The sequence below is a fragment of the Gopherus evgoodei genome, chromosome 5, assembly GCF_007399415.2.
Source record: "Gopherus evgoodei ecotype Sinaloan lineage chromosome 5, rGopEvg1_v1.p, whole genome shotgun sequence".
NCBI classification, from domain to species: Eukaryota; Metazoa; Chordata; order Testudines; family Testudinidae; genus Gopherus; species Gopherus evgoodei.
The window spans coordinates 30,588,073-30,601,930 of NC_044326.1; the positions used below are offsets into that span (position 1 = coordinate 30,588,073).

The 13,858-nt window shown below is 43.4% G+C and overlaps 1 protein-coding gene across 6 annotated transcripts in view; it reads left to right on the top strand.

The window, feature by feature from the left end:
• Positions 1–13,858, top strand: part of CC2D2A (coiled-coil and C2 domain containing 2A) — a 158,014-nt gene that overhangs the window by 108,425 nt on the left and 35,731 nt on the right. For all 6 annotated transcript variants that reach the window (XM_030563106.1, XM_030563108.1, XM_030563107.1 and 3 more), the window contains 3 exons: positions 9,760–9,865; positions 10,716–10,825; positions 10,976–11,072. In XM_030563106.1, coding sequence (XP_030418966.1) covers positions 9,760–9,865; positions 10,716–10,825; positions 10,976–11,072 — 313 coding nt within the window. The remainder of the gene's footprint in view (positions 1–9,759; positions 9,866–10,715; positions 10,826–10,975; positions 11,073–13,858) is intronic.

Sequence of the window (13,858 nt, forward strand, 5' to 3'; positions counted from 1 at the left end):
CATTCTGGACCTGCGCAGACTCAACACATTCATGGTAAAATTAAAGTTCCGCATGGTTTCTCTGGTGACCATTATCCCTTCCCTGGATCCTGGAGACTAATACGCCGCCCTCGACATGAAAGACGTGTACTTCCACATAGCGATTTACCCACCGCAGAGGCACTTCCTTCGCTTTGTGGTCAACCAACGACACTTCCAATTTACCGTCCTCCCCTTCGGCCTATCCACGGCACCAAGGGTCTTTACAAAGTATATGGCTGTCGTAGCTGCCTCGCTCCGTCAACATAGGATCCAAGTGTTTCCGTACCTCAACGACTGGCTCATTCGGGGTCTCTCCAAGCTCAAAGTGCAATCTCATGTTCAGTTCACCTGGAGCTTGTTCAAGCAGCTGGGCCTGCTGCTCAATGTCGAAAAATCCACTTTGCAGCCAATGCAAAGAATAGACTTCATTGGAGCAGTCCTGGATTCACATGCCTGCTTCCAGTCCATGGTGAGCATTATCCACGGCCTCCAAAGCTTCCCGACCTCGACAGCACGCACGTGCCTCAGTCTACTGGGACACATGGCGTCTTGCACCTTTGTGACCAGACATGCTAGACTATGCCTCCGTCCACCTCAGGCCTGGCTCTCAGTGTACTGTCCAGGCCAGGACAATTTAGACAGTGCTCACAGTACCGATGGAAGTCTTAACCTCCCTGGTTTGATGGCTGAACCCCAACTCGGTATGCGGGTGGATGTCATTCCATGCCCCACAGCCCTCCATAGTCCTAACCACGGATGTATCATCTCTGGGCTGGTGTGCTCACCTTGTGGACCTTTGACACACGGCCTTTGGTCCACACAAGAGATTACCCTTCACATTAACGTACGGGAACTGAGAGCAGTATGCCTAGCATGTCAGGTGTTCCATGAACACCTTCAGGGCCGTTGTGTCGCAGTCTTCACAGACAACACAGCGGCCATGTTTTACATCAACAAGCAAGGGGGAACGTGATCGTCCCCCCTGTCAGGAAGCCATTCAGCTGTGGGAATTCTGCATAGCCCACTCGATCGACCTGGTGGCGTTGTTTCTCCCGGAAGTCCAAAACACCTTGGCAGATCGCCTCAGCAGGTCCTTTCTGGCTCACGAGTAGTCAATTCGCCCGGACATTATCCATTCAGTTTTCCAGAAGTGGGAGTTTCCCCACATAGACCTTTTTGCCTCTTGCGAGAATCGGAAGTGCCAGTTGTCCTGATCTCTCCAGGGGCGCTCCCCGGGCTCCCTATCAGATGCCTTCCTGATGCCGTGGAAAGACCACCTGTTCTATGCCTTTCCTCCATTCCCATTGCTCCACTAGCTCCTTCTCAAGTTACGCACAGACAAGGCCCGCTTAATCTTGATCACCCCGACATGGCCCAGGCAACATTGGTACACCACTCTCCTCGATCTGTTGGTGACCACAGCAATTCCACTCCCATTGTGGCCGGACCTGATCACTCAGGAGCATGGCCAACTATGTCATCCTGACTTCCAGTCCCTCCATCTCACACCATGCATGTTGCATGGCTAACTCAACCTGAGCTACATTGCTCCTGCTTGGTGTAGCACGTACTCTTGGGTAGCAGAAAGCCCTCTAATAGGTCTACGTATCTGGCCAAGTGGAAACGTTTCTCCTGCTGGTGTGACCTGAGCAATACTGCCCCCTGGAGGTACCAGTACCTACCATCCTAGATTATCTCTTGTCCTTGAAACAGCAAAGCCTAGCAGTTTTATCCATCAGAGTACACCTAGCAGCAATTTCAGCTTTCCACCCAGGCAAAAACGGGCGCTCGGTTTTCTCCAATCCCATGGTCAGCAGATTCCTCAAGGGATTGGAATGTCTGTACCCGCAAATTTGGCATCCGACCCCTATGTGGGACCTCAACCTGCTCCTGTCCAGACTCATGGGTGCCACATCTGAGCCGATGGCCACTTGCTCGCTCCCGTACCTCTCCTGGAAAACAGTATCAGATGGGTAGCCTGTTAGTCTGGATCTGTAAAAGCAGCAAAGAGTCTTGTGGCATCTTATAGACTAACAGAGGTTCTGGAGCATGAGCTTTCGTGGGTGAATACTCACTTCGTCGGATGTATGACAAAGGACTCTTTGCTGCTTTTCCTGGAAAACAGCTGTCCTCGTCACCATCACTTCGGCAATATGTGTGTCGGAGCTTCGAGCCCTCATGTTGGACTCACCGTATACGGTGTTTCAGAAGGACAAGGTACAGCTGCGACCACACCCCGCCTTCCTTCCTAAGGTGATGTCTGCCTTCCTTGTCAACCAAGACATCTTCCTTTCGGTCTTCTATCCAAAACCGCACTTTTCTTGATGAGAACAACAGCTTAATTCCCTAGACGTTCGCAGAGCCCTCGCCTTTTACATCGAACGAGCAAAACCTTTTAGGAGGACAACCCAGCTGTTCGTAGCTGTGGCAGACCGGATGAAGAGCCTCCCTGTCTCCACACAGTGTATCTCTTCCTGGATTACATCATGCATCCATGGATGCTATGACTTGGCTGAGGTCCCAACTACGCATCTTAGTGCCCACTCTACTAGGGCTCAAGCCTCATCCTCTGCCTTCCTGGTTCATGTGCCCATACAGGAGATCTGTAGGACAGCAACTTTGGTCATGAGTATATACCTTGGCTTCACATTATGCAATAGTGCAGCAGTCCAGGGGTGGTGATGCATTTGGTTCAGCAGTCCTTCACTCCGCGACATCTCACTCCGACCCCATCGCCTAGGTAAGGCTTGGGAGTCACCTAATTGGAATCAATATGAGCAAGCATTTGAAGTAAAGACGGTTACTTACCTTTGTAACTGTTGTTCTTTGAGATGTGTTGCTCATATCCATTCCAAACCTGCCCTCCTTCCCGTCTGTCGGAGTACCTGGCAAGAAGGAACTGAGCAGGTGCTGGGTCGGCAGGGGCATATATCCAGTGCCATAAGGGCGCCACTCCAGGGGGCACCTCAGCCGACCCACCAAGTCTTACTAGGGTAAAAATCTTCCAACGACAGTGCACACAGCGCTCACACCTAATTGGAATGGATATGAGCAACACATCTCGAAGAAGAACAGTTACAAAGATGAGTAACTGTCTTTTTTTATTGGCCTTTTCGTAAATAAATTCACTTTGAGGAATAAATGTAAAATATAACTTTCAGATTATGATATCTTAAAAGTATGAGAAGATTTTTTATAAGAAGGAACAGAGAGGATTATCTTTAAGCTAATTATCCACTTAATCAGTGTTGAATGTGCATTAAAGTGACACCATACATTTTGCCCTCAATATTCCAAAAAAACATAGCTTTTTAAAAAAGAACTGTGATATTATATTCTGCTGATCTTGAGTCGTTATTTATATTTATTGTTCAATTTTTGTATTATTACTGCATTTACTTGTATAGTGTTTCTATATAACTTTTTGTGGTAAATATAGTTATACAATATTTGCATTGTTCATTCCACACAGTACATTGCTGTCTATATATTCACTTTTGTTTATTTTCCCACAAAGGACTTGGCTAGAAGCTAAGGAATCTGTACAATTTAGAAGTTCCAGTGGGATAGATCTGCTTAAACTGAGCAGCCTGCAGACCATATAAACTCTGCAGAAAAGTGAGAAACCTGGGCCATATAAACTCTGCAGAAAAGTGAGAAACCTGGGCCTTGTCATTCTGTGGGACACATGAATGCCTCAGGAAAGAATGCCTCCAGGCAGGAAGTTCTCTTCCACTGTGGAGCTTATCTCACTACCCTTACGGTTTTCTTTTCACTGAATAAATATAGTCATGGTGTAGAGGCATAACATGAAAATGTCAAAAATATTTTTAGAGTAAAAACAAATTCTGTACAGCTAACTACATATTTGATGAAGTTATTTGAGTCCTGGTCCCTATCTGTAGTCCACTGTGTGCGCATGTGCGCCATGTGCCTGGAGTCAGAGAATTCTTGAAAGCAGGGTCCATGCATGTGCCTTCACTGTGTTCGTGCCTCCAACCAAAGAGATAAAGGGCTGAGCGGACCAACTGTCTCTCCATTTCCTTCTTATGACTAGGTGGCCTGGGTCAGAACCTCCAGTGTCTGGAGCTTTGTCTTCCTTTATTCTTCAATCTGTAAATACATATATAGATGTTTTTTGTAAATAGTTTTAGGATTTTATCCTATAGTTTTTAGCTAAATTTTATAGTTCAATAGTTAGATTACCGATCCCAGGGTATTCACTGGCTCCCCTCTTTCCCTCATTACGGGGACTGGACTTCAAAATCTGTGCTTTTTGCCAACACTCCTTCTCAGTCAACGATGATCATCAGTGCTGACTGCACTGCCTTGGGGAAGCTCACTTCATGGCAAAGTGCAGTATCTACCATTCCTTCCATACTGATGAGGGGTGGGAACTTTGCCTTACCAAGCATTCAGTGGAGAAAGCTATGAGGCCTTAGTCAGACCCAGGCCACAAGACCATGCTGTGCTCAGCAAGGAGTGTGCCTTCTGCCATGAGGTCTGACTTAGGAGAGGGGGAATCTACTCTCACAGATCCCATATCGGGGTCTTGTTGGGATCGCAGAGACCATTCCCGTAAACATCCAAGCTTCAAAAAAGTTAAATACAACTCTGCCTACATTGAGTTTTCCTGCACAGCCCTTGAGGACTTAAAATGTCCTAAGTCTCAGGATGATGACATGAAGGCCTACAAGTCCAGGGCTCCATTTGTACCAGACTGCTGTCTTGTGGCAACAGTGCGTCCAGTACCAACTAAGCCTTAATGGGAACTGATGGCACCAATAAAAGGCAACCATTGAGCACGTCAGCCACCAACAGTACAGCTCTTCCTAACTCAACTGTGTCACAAACTGTAACTACTCTGGCTCCATCAGTTCAGGTGGACAGGGTCCCTTGCCACTCTAGTGAGAGCAAAGGCTTACACTCCTCCTGATGTCATTTTTTTCTCTCCTGGATCCCCAGTCTCCAGCACAGGAGATGCATCTTATGGGAGGAGTCTGTCTCCCTTTCCATCGTCCAGCCATGGCTTCCCTCCAGGGGAGCCATCAGTACTGCTGACGAATACGGAATCAACATTTTCTTTGTGAGGAGACTCTGAACCACCTGATGAACTGATGTTTCCTCCTCTGAGGCATAATTTCCCAGACAGGGGACCCGGACCTGGCTGGAACCAACATCCACCTCAGCACCTATGTTGGAACTGTTGGTATGATAGGCCATAGGGACTTCCACAACCACCTTTTGACCTCTCTTACTGGCCATACTGGGGACCATGGGACCTGTACTAACCTGCAGAGTCGACAAGATCTGGTAGGGAGTCAATCAACCCCTCCTCTCTGAGAGGACAGTTGGAGCTTTTTTCTGACCCCATGGAAAAGGAAGGAAAGATAGGAATAAATGGTCAGTTTTCACAGTGAAGAGAGATAAATAGCGGGGTCCCCCAAGGACATGTGCTGGGACCAGTGCTGTTCAACACATTCAGAAATGATCTGGAAAAAAGAACAGTGAGGTGGCAAAATTTGCAGATGATACAAAATTACTCAAGATAGTTAAGTCCAAAGCTGAGACTGCAAAGAATTACAGAGGGATCTCACAGAACTGAGTGACGGGGCAGCAAAATGGCAAATGGAATTCAGTGTTGATCAGTGCAAAGCAATGCACATTGGAAAACACATAATCCCAGCTACACATAAAAATGATGGGGTCTAAATTAGCTGTTACCACTCAAGAAAAAGATCTTGGAGTCATCATGGCTAATTCTCTGAAAACATCTGCTCAGTGCATACCAGCAGTCAAAAAGGCTAAAAGAATGTTAGGAACCATTAGAAAAGGGATGGATAATAAGACAGAAAATATCATTATGTCACTACATAAATCCATTGTATGCCAACATTTTGAAGTTCTGGTGTGGGGGTGGAGGGTGAGAGAGAGAGAGAGAGAATTAGAAAAAAGTACAGAAAAGGGCAACAAAAATTATTAGGGGTATGGAACAGCTTCTGTATGAGGAGAGATTAAAAAAACTGGGACTCTTCAGCTTGGAAAAGAGACGACTCTGGCGAGATATGATAACAGTCTATAAAATCATGACTAGTGTGGACAAAGTGAATAGAGAAGTATTATTTATCCCTCCAATTTACACATGAACCAGGGTTCGCCCAATGAAATTAATAGGCAGCAGGTTTAAAAACAAACATAAGGAAGTATTTCTTCACACAACGCACATTCAGCCTGTGAAACTTGTTTCCAGGGGATGTTGTGAGGGTCAAAACTATAATTGCGTTCAAAAGAAGAATTAGATAAGTTCATGGAAGATAGATCCATCAATTGCTATTGGCTAAGATGTTCAGGGATTCAGCCCCATATTCTGGGTGTCCCTAAAGCTCTGACTGCCAGAAGCTGGGATTGGACAACAGAGGATGGATCACTTGATAGATTGCCCTGTTTGTTCATTCCTTCTGAAGCATCTGGCATTGGCCATTGTCAGAAGACAGGATACCAGGCTAGATGGACCACTAGTCTAACCCGATATGGCCATTCTTATGTTCTTAAGAAGATTATGAGCTGGATCCACCAGTTTCACTGGTACCGAGAGACTGTCCTCATCATCTCCGGATGAAGCAGTTGCTCCAGTAACACCACATACACACCCTTCCCTGGTAACGACAAGCAATTCCAGGAACTGTTATGTAGGATTCCATGTGAGCTACCAATGTCCCTTGAGGAAGTTCAGGATCCTCAACATAAATTACTGGACATCATCCAATTCTCTGGATCCAGCTGAATAGTGCTTCATGGAACAAGTTAGAAAAGTCTGGCATACCCCAGCCACTTGTGCTCCTACCCCTAAGAGGGCAGAAAATGCTATTTTGTCCCAGCCAAAGAGGTGGTATTTCTCATTTCTCTTCATGCTCCTAACTGTGGTTGCTCAATCTGCCATGAAGAGATCTAGATAGCAACATCCTAGATCTACTCTGGTTGACAAAGAGGGTAAAAGACACAATTTATTGGGAAGGAAGTTCTTCATTTCTAGCCCTCAGTTCTCAATAGCCAGTTACCAAGCACTGATTACTAAGTATGCGTACCTGAACTATTCCGAATTCACGAACTTCATTGACTAGTTTGAACAGTAGGATAGAGCTCAATTCAGGCTCTCCTTGAGAAAAGCAAGTTGGTTGATGGGACCGCTCTTCAGTCAGCGGGTTACTGCTATTGTGGCTACTGCTGTTGTGATGTGCTGTGAATCAGCTGTGCACTTGGGGGTTTCCAGGGAGGTCCAGGACACCATGGCGGACTTGCCCTTTGCCCTTTGACAAAACTCATCTTTTTAAATCAAAAGAGAGATGAGTCCTTATACATTCTAAAGGATTCTAGGCCCACCTTCCACTCCTTGGGAATATTTACACTTGCCCTAAAGAGAAAATTTCACAGGCAATTGTACAACCGTAGACCAACAGCTCAATAATTTTACCATCAGTGGTTTTGTGAGCTGCCCTGTAAGAGGCAGAGGGTTGAGAAGTCCTGTTTCTTTTCCCCTCTGGTGGCAATATAATCAATCCAATCCCAGCACCCAGGTAAATGATATGTTTGATGGGAGGTTGAGTGCTGCAGACCAATGATGCCACCACCTGCCAATTCCCAGATACTCTTTGGGGGTTGCCTAGCCCTCTTTTTCCACATCTGAAGTGCAATAACAACAGACAAGAGGGTACTAAATATCCATTCTGGTTATGCAATTTAATTTACCTCCCGGCCCCCTCCAAAGCCAGGGAGACACTTTGGGCCATTCTCGTGAGGAGATTCTAAAAGAAGAAGTAGAATCCCTGTTATAGTGAGAAGCAACAGAGCCAGTACTTGCTCAGTACTAAAGAAAGAGTTTTTACGAAACATACTTCTTAGTACCCAAAAAGAAGGGTAGCTGGAGACCTAACCTTGATCTCCGCCATCTCAACTGCTTTATTCACAAACTGAAATTTCGCATGGTCACATTGGTATCTATAATCCCATCCCTGTGTGGAAGTAGAGAAAGAACTGACAGGGATTTGTAGGGGATATTAATGCATGACAGCTTTTGTTAGCAAGAGATAAGTTACTGTAATTTTAATGTGAGATTTGTAGAAGCAAGAATTGTGTGAGGCGAGTAGAAAAGAGCTGTGTGAGAAGTTGTTTAACTTTGTGTTGATAATGTATAGATAATACGAAATGTAGACTGGAGTTTTTTAAGTGAGAAAAACAAGATATTAGGATGACCTTTATATAAACAAAATGCAGCTGTTGCTTATTATTGTTTGTAATAAAAGTATAAATGCTTGCTGTAATTGTTTGCCTGTTGAGAGACCTGTTTAGGAAGGGGAGACCTTATGTTTTAGTGCATTTTTTTTTGCTGTAGCTGCTAAACAGAATAAAGTATTTGACTTTGCTGTATCTAATTAAAAAGTGAGAACTATCAATTAAAAAAAAAGGGGAAGGCTTGTGGTTTACAGCTCTCAGTATGAAGGACATTTACCCCAATCACAGACGTTTTCTCATACTCATAGTGGGCTCCAACCATTTTCAGTACAGAGAGCTCCCATTCAGCCTTGCTTCTGGAAGTGTCCAAACAGAACTTTTTTTGCTAGTAAGGAAACCTACTCCTCAGTGGGACTTCACCCTTGTTCTTTTGGTGCTCACTAAGCCTCCCTTCAAACTACTAGCTACATGTTCCATGTCTCTCCTATCCATAAAAGTTGCATTTCTGTTAGCCATCACCTGAGTCAGGAGAGTGGATGAGCTTGGAGCACTGAAGGTAGATCCACTTTACACCATGTTCCATAGAGGCAAAGTTTCATTATGTTTACATCTTAAGTTTACCCTCAAAGTAGCTTTGGAGTGTCACCTAAACCAATCAATCCACCTACTTGTGTTTTTTATTAAACTAAATGCATCTGAAGAAGAGAGGAGACTTCATTCCTTTGCTGTGCAATGAACCTTAGACCTTTTTCTGCAAAGGTCAAAGCCAATCAGAAAATTTCCTAGATTGTTTATCGCTGTAGCAGAAAGAGTTCAAGGTCAACGTGTATGCTCTCAGAGAATCTGTAAATGGATCTTGTTATCTATCTTACTCTTTCAGCTGTGTAATCTTCTTCCCCTTTATGGGGCTGAGAGCTCATTCCACAAAAGAACAAGTGACATCAATGGAATAACTTCAAGAAGTACCTCTCCTTGACATTTGCAAAGCAGCTACATGGAGTTCCTTCTGCACATTTGTGAGACATTATGCTTTAGTACAGAACTCCACTGATGCAGCCTTTGGCATGGTAGTCCTTCAACTGGCTGTGCTGCCTGCATCCTCACACCCTCCTCCTACTTGAGTACTGCTTGTCATCAGTCATCCACAGTGGAATACACACAGGGACCAGCACTTGAAGGAGAAGAGAAAGTTACTTAATTTGAGATGTGTGGTCCCTGTGTGTATTCCACTGCCTGCCTCCTTTTCTGCTTCAGATCATGTATCAGGATTCCTGATACAGAAGGAACTGGAGAGGTGGTTGGTCTACTCCACCCTTTAGCTCCTCGGTTGGAGGCGTGAGGAGTGTGAGGGTCCATGCGCAGATCTGTGGACACTGCTTTCAAGAATTCTCTGATTGGGCACGTGGATCCCCCATAGGGATCACACATCTTGAAGAACCTCCAGTTACTATAAGGTAAATAACTTGCTCTTGCGTGTTCTTTGTCACAGTTACATATTTTTCTTCCTAGCAAACTTCAACAGCCATCCAGATCTTCAAGGTCCTTTAATGAGATGTTTGCAGCGTCTCCATCACCTCAGAGCCCAACCCGCAGCATTGATTGGACTTTCAACCAGGTACAGTATAATATTGACATAAATTGAATGGTAATTTGGTCATATAGGGTTGTTTCCTTTTCTTCTAAGCAGTAACATTGACTGGTTAGATCATATTATCAGTGAGGTTGAAATTGAGACTAAATTTCCGATGGCAATTGGAAGCCATATTTAACATCCTCAAGGGAGAGGATGGAGACCCACTGTTCTTGCTTCTGTTTTTGTTTTAATTTTACATTTGTTGCCCTATAATGTCCTGATTTTTTTTAAAAGTTGTGTGTGCTCCTATCACATTTTTGGACACTAGATAAATTCCTCTTTCTGGCATTTTTAAAAAGATAATATTAGGGTTTTGTTATTTCTAGTCAAAGATTAATTTAACTGAAACAGATAGTAAGAAGGGCCAGATACAGAGAGAACCATGATAGTATCAACAAGTTTTGTTCTTTGATTACAGACAGTAAGACACAAATGGACATCTTTCAGTGAGCTGATTGGGTCACATAATCTGTTTTAATTAGCAGGTAACTAGCAGCCTTTGCCTGTTGCTAAATTTGAACCTGTCTGATGGATCCTTTTTAATTCAGGCTTAATTCTACACAAAAATCTGAAGGTGAAATTTAAGACTGTGGACACATCAGTAGTTTGACTATATATTTCTTTTCAAGAATGTTAGAATTACAAAAAAATCAACTTCCTAAAATGTTAGAAGCCCATGAAATGCAGAATTCTGTGTTTGTCACAGAAGTCAACAAACTGACACATCTTTCATATATTATTTTCATTTTATTACATACATTGAAAAATTGACAATTTACAAATGTTCTGCCAAATTGTCTATTTTTATTTTCATTTTAATTGTATTTTGAAGGTTTTAGTCCATCCTTTTGTAGAAGTTTCTTTTCAGCGAACAGTCTGCAGGACAACAGCAGCAGAGGGGCCAAACCCCAACTGGAATGAGGAACTTGAACTTCCATTTAGGTATGGGTAAATGAAAACAAGTTATTGGTTTTGAGCTTCACAGTATGTCCTTGAATAACATTCTTGTTTGAGTGTGTAAATGAATGTAAAGTTTAATATAGTACAGGTTTGCTGTATTCTTTATAAGTCACTAATATTTTATTTTGATAGAGCTCCTAATGGTGACTACAGCACCACAAGTTTGCAATCAGTGAAGGATGAAGTGTTCATTAACATTTTTGATGAAGTACTCTATGATGTCTTAGAGGTGAGCTTGGCATCTGAAGGACCATTATGACATTAAAGTCAGTGTTTTTGATATTAAGAACATCACTGAATATTATGTCTGTTTCTCCAAAAATAATCACAAGAGTAACCAATAAGATTATATATATAAATTATCATAGAATAGAACACTAGTCTTATGAACAACCAGTTATTTGAACCATTTTTCCTGATGAGAGCGAAAAAATCTCATGACAAAAACGATGTTGATGAAGAACAAGTTGACATCTATTCACATTCCAATGCCTTCAGTGCATTTGAAATTGCTTTGAAGTGGTTTGAAGGATGAGAAGAAAGCAACATGCTGCACCATGATGCAACCTATACATTGAAGCTGTTGTAATTTTGAGATGATCAGTGGTATGAACTTTTTGATTTTATGATCTCCTCCATCCCCAGTTCATAAAATAGGGGTTCTACTGTAATATATTATATTTATTATATTATACTCCCATATTCGTGTCATGAACTTTCACTGTTACATCCTTCATCCTCCCATGCGCCTTTCCTTTTCTTATTGTTGTCATTCCTAGCTATGTTATGTCCAATCTAGATTGTAAGATCCGTGTTCCATTGTATTGTCACTCCACCTGAGTAAAGCAGTGCTGTGCACGGTCCAGGTACTCAATCTGTTTTCTGCTGCCGAAGGTTTGAGCTTGTGTGTGTAGTCAATAATGTGCGCTGACTGCAGTGACAAAAATGAGGATTTTACTGCTTTTTAATCCTGGTAGCAGTGTAGAGCCAACATAGATAATGGAAAGTAAACTGGATTTTATTTCTTCTTGTTAATTATCGGAAGTATTTGCTAAATTCCAATTCCAAGTTATACTTGTCTAAACCCATGGAAGGGGGTGGATTTCCCACATCTGGTGCTTTGTTGTTTGTTTGATTTTTGTGTGTGTGTTTTGTCTGATTTTAGATTGCAAGTTCTTTGGTGCAGGATCTATGTGTTTCTATTTGTTTTGCATTGTGCCTTCATTTTTAGGCACTAGATAAATAATAACAAATAATGGTAGTAATTAAGATGAAATTTTCAAAAGCTCTCAGCTGTGGCCTAATTCTGCTTCTACTTAAATCAGTCAGAGTTTTACTGTTGAATTCAATGGGAATAGAATGATGCCAATGCTCAGCACTTTTTAAAAAATCTCAGGCAAAAAATATTAAATGCACAAATGTCACAGAGGGAAGAATTTGGTCTGCAAAACTTTTATTGCAGGGGATGAAGCATGAGAAGGAAGGATCCCAGCTTAACTTTCAGATCCCAGGCTGAATTTGCAGAGCTGGCATTTGGAACAATATCATCTTTTTACTTGTATATTGATCATGTTTGTTATGGAAATCATTGAATGACAACATGAACCCATATGTTAGCTCAGTACAGATTTATTAAGAACTAATGTAATAGTGTCCTTGATGGGTTAGGTTGCCTAGTGGTTAGCATACCAAATACCCCCCTTCTAAGTCTTTCAGTCCAGGTTCTTCTTTACTTAGAGACATGGTGAAGAGTACAGGTGGCTCGAGTCCCTACTGAGGCAGTGGTAGGGGAGCCTGAGCCCACTCACTCCACCAGGCTCCAACCCAGGGCTCTAGGAGAGTCAACAGTATCTGGCCCCCCAAGGTGCCCTTTGAGTTACCCTCCTGGGTCATTTCATGCTACTGCTTTTGTCTCCCAGCTTTCAGCCCCAGATAAGATGGAAAGAAAAATTAAAGGTAGCCATACCATCAGTGCCAACCAGGCTCAACATATAGTCTCACATTCCTCAGGGAGGCTTCTCTGGTGTCCATGTCAGGAGCTTTCCGGGTAGGTCTGTCCTCCTCCCTAGCCATTCCCCTTCTGAGCTGAGTTCCTCCCTTTTCAATCCCTTCTTCAGTTGGAGCATGCTCTTCAGGGTTGGAGAGACAGGGCTACTTGGGCCCAATACTGTCCTTTAACTCCTTCCAGCCCATTGTGGGGTTTGCATACGCCATCACAGCTAGATTTTGAAGTAGGCCTGGACATTTAAATGTCCATATCACTGGATGAGCACACACAAATTGGGTGCATGAAGATAGCTAATTATACGTCTCTGTTTAATATACAGTACTTGTGCCTTGTTTTGTATAAGCAAAAACGTGTTCTTCTATAGAAGTTGGAAATCAAGGCCAAAATTAACATACTTGATCTTCAATTAAAAAAGTATGCATGCACTCAGGGTGGATGTAGTTTCCTGATTCAATAGAGGCACTATACTAAACTTTTCTTGGACATGATTTTGACTTGTAGTTAAGGGGAGCACTGGCCACCCACAGCAGCACTCTCTGCCTTGGCGCTGCAACCCTAATTCTATCCTAGTGCAGGGTGAAGCCCTGGGAAAGAAGGGGAGGGGTGCTTGAATGTGAGTTCACCCTGCACTCTCACACCAACGGCAGCTCTTGTCCTGCAGAGTTGGGCCAGGCTGCCAGCTCCCGGTATTGTAACCTGTTGCACAAGGTCACAGTACCGCTCAGGTTTGGTCTAACTGTCAGCGAGGAGGGTCAAATTTGAGTCAGTGGCACTGCAACTTGGCACACGGGGTCACAACACCACTCAAGTTTGGCATTCTCCGTTTCATTATTTCTGTGGGTGCTGATGAACCCAGGGACTCACACTAAACCTGCCCTGGCGCACACACTTTGCAAACACAGTTGTGTGTGCATACCCAGATCTGTATCTCCTTTGTACCTATTCAACCTGATATCCACCTACAAGGTACACACAGGGCTAGTTATTTGTCTGTCTAAACAAGTGTA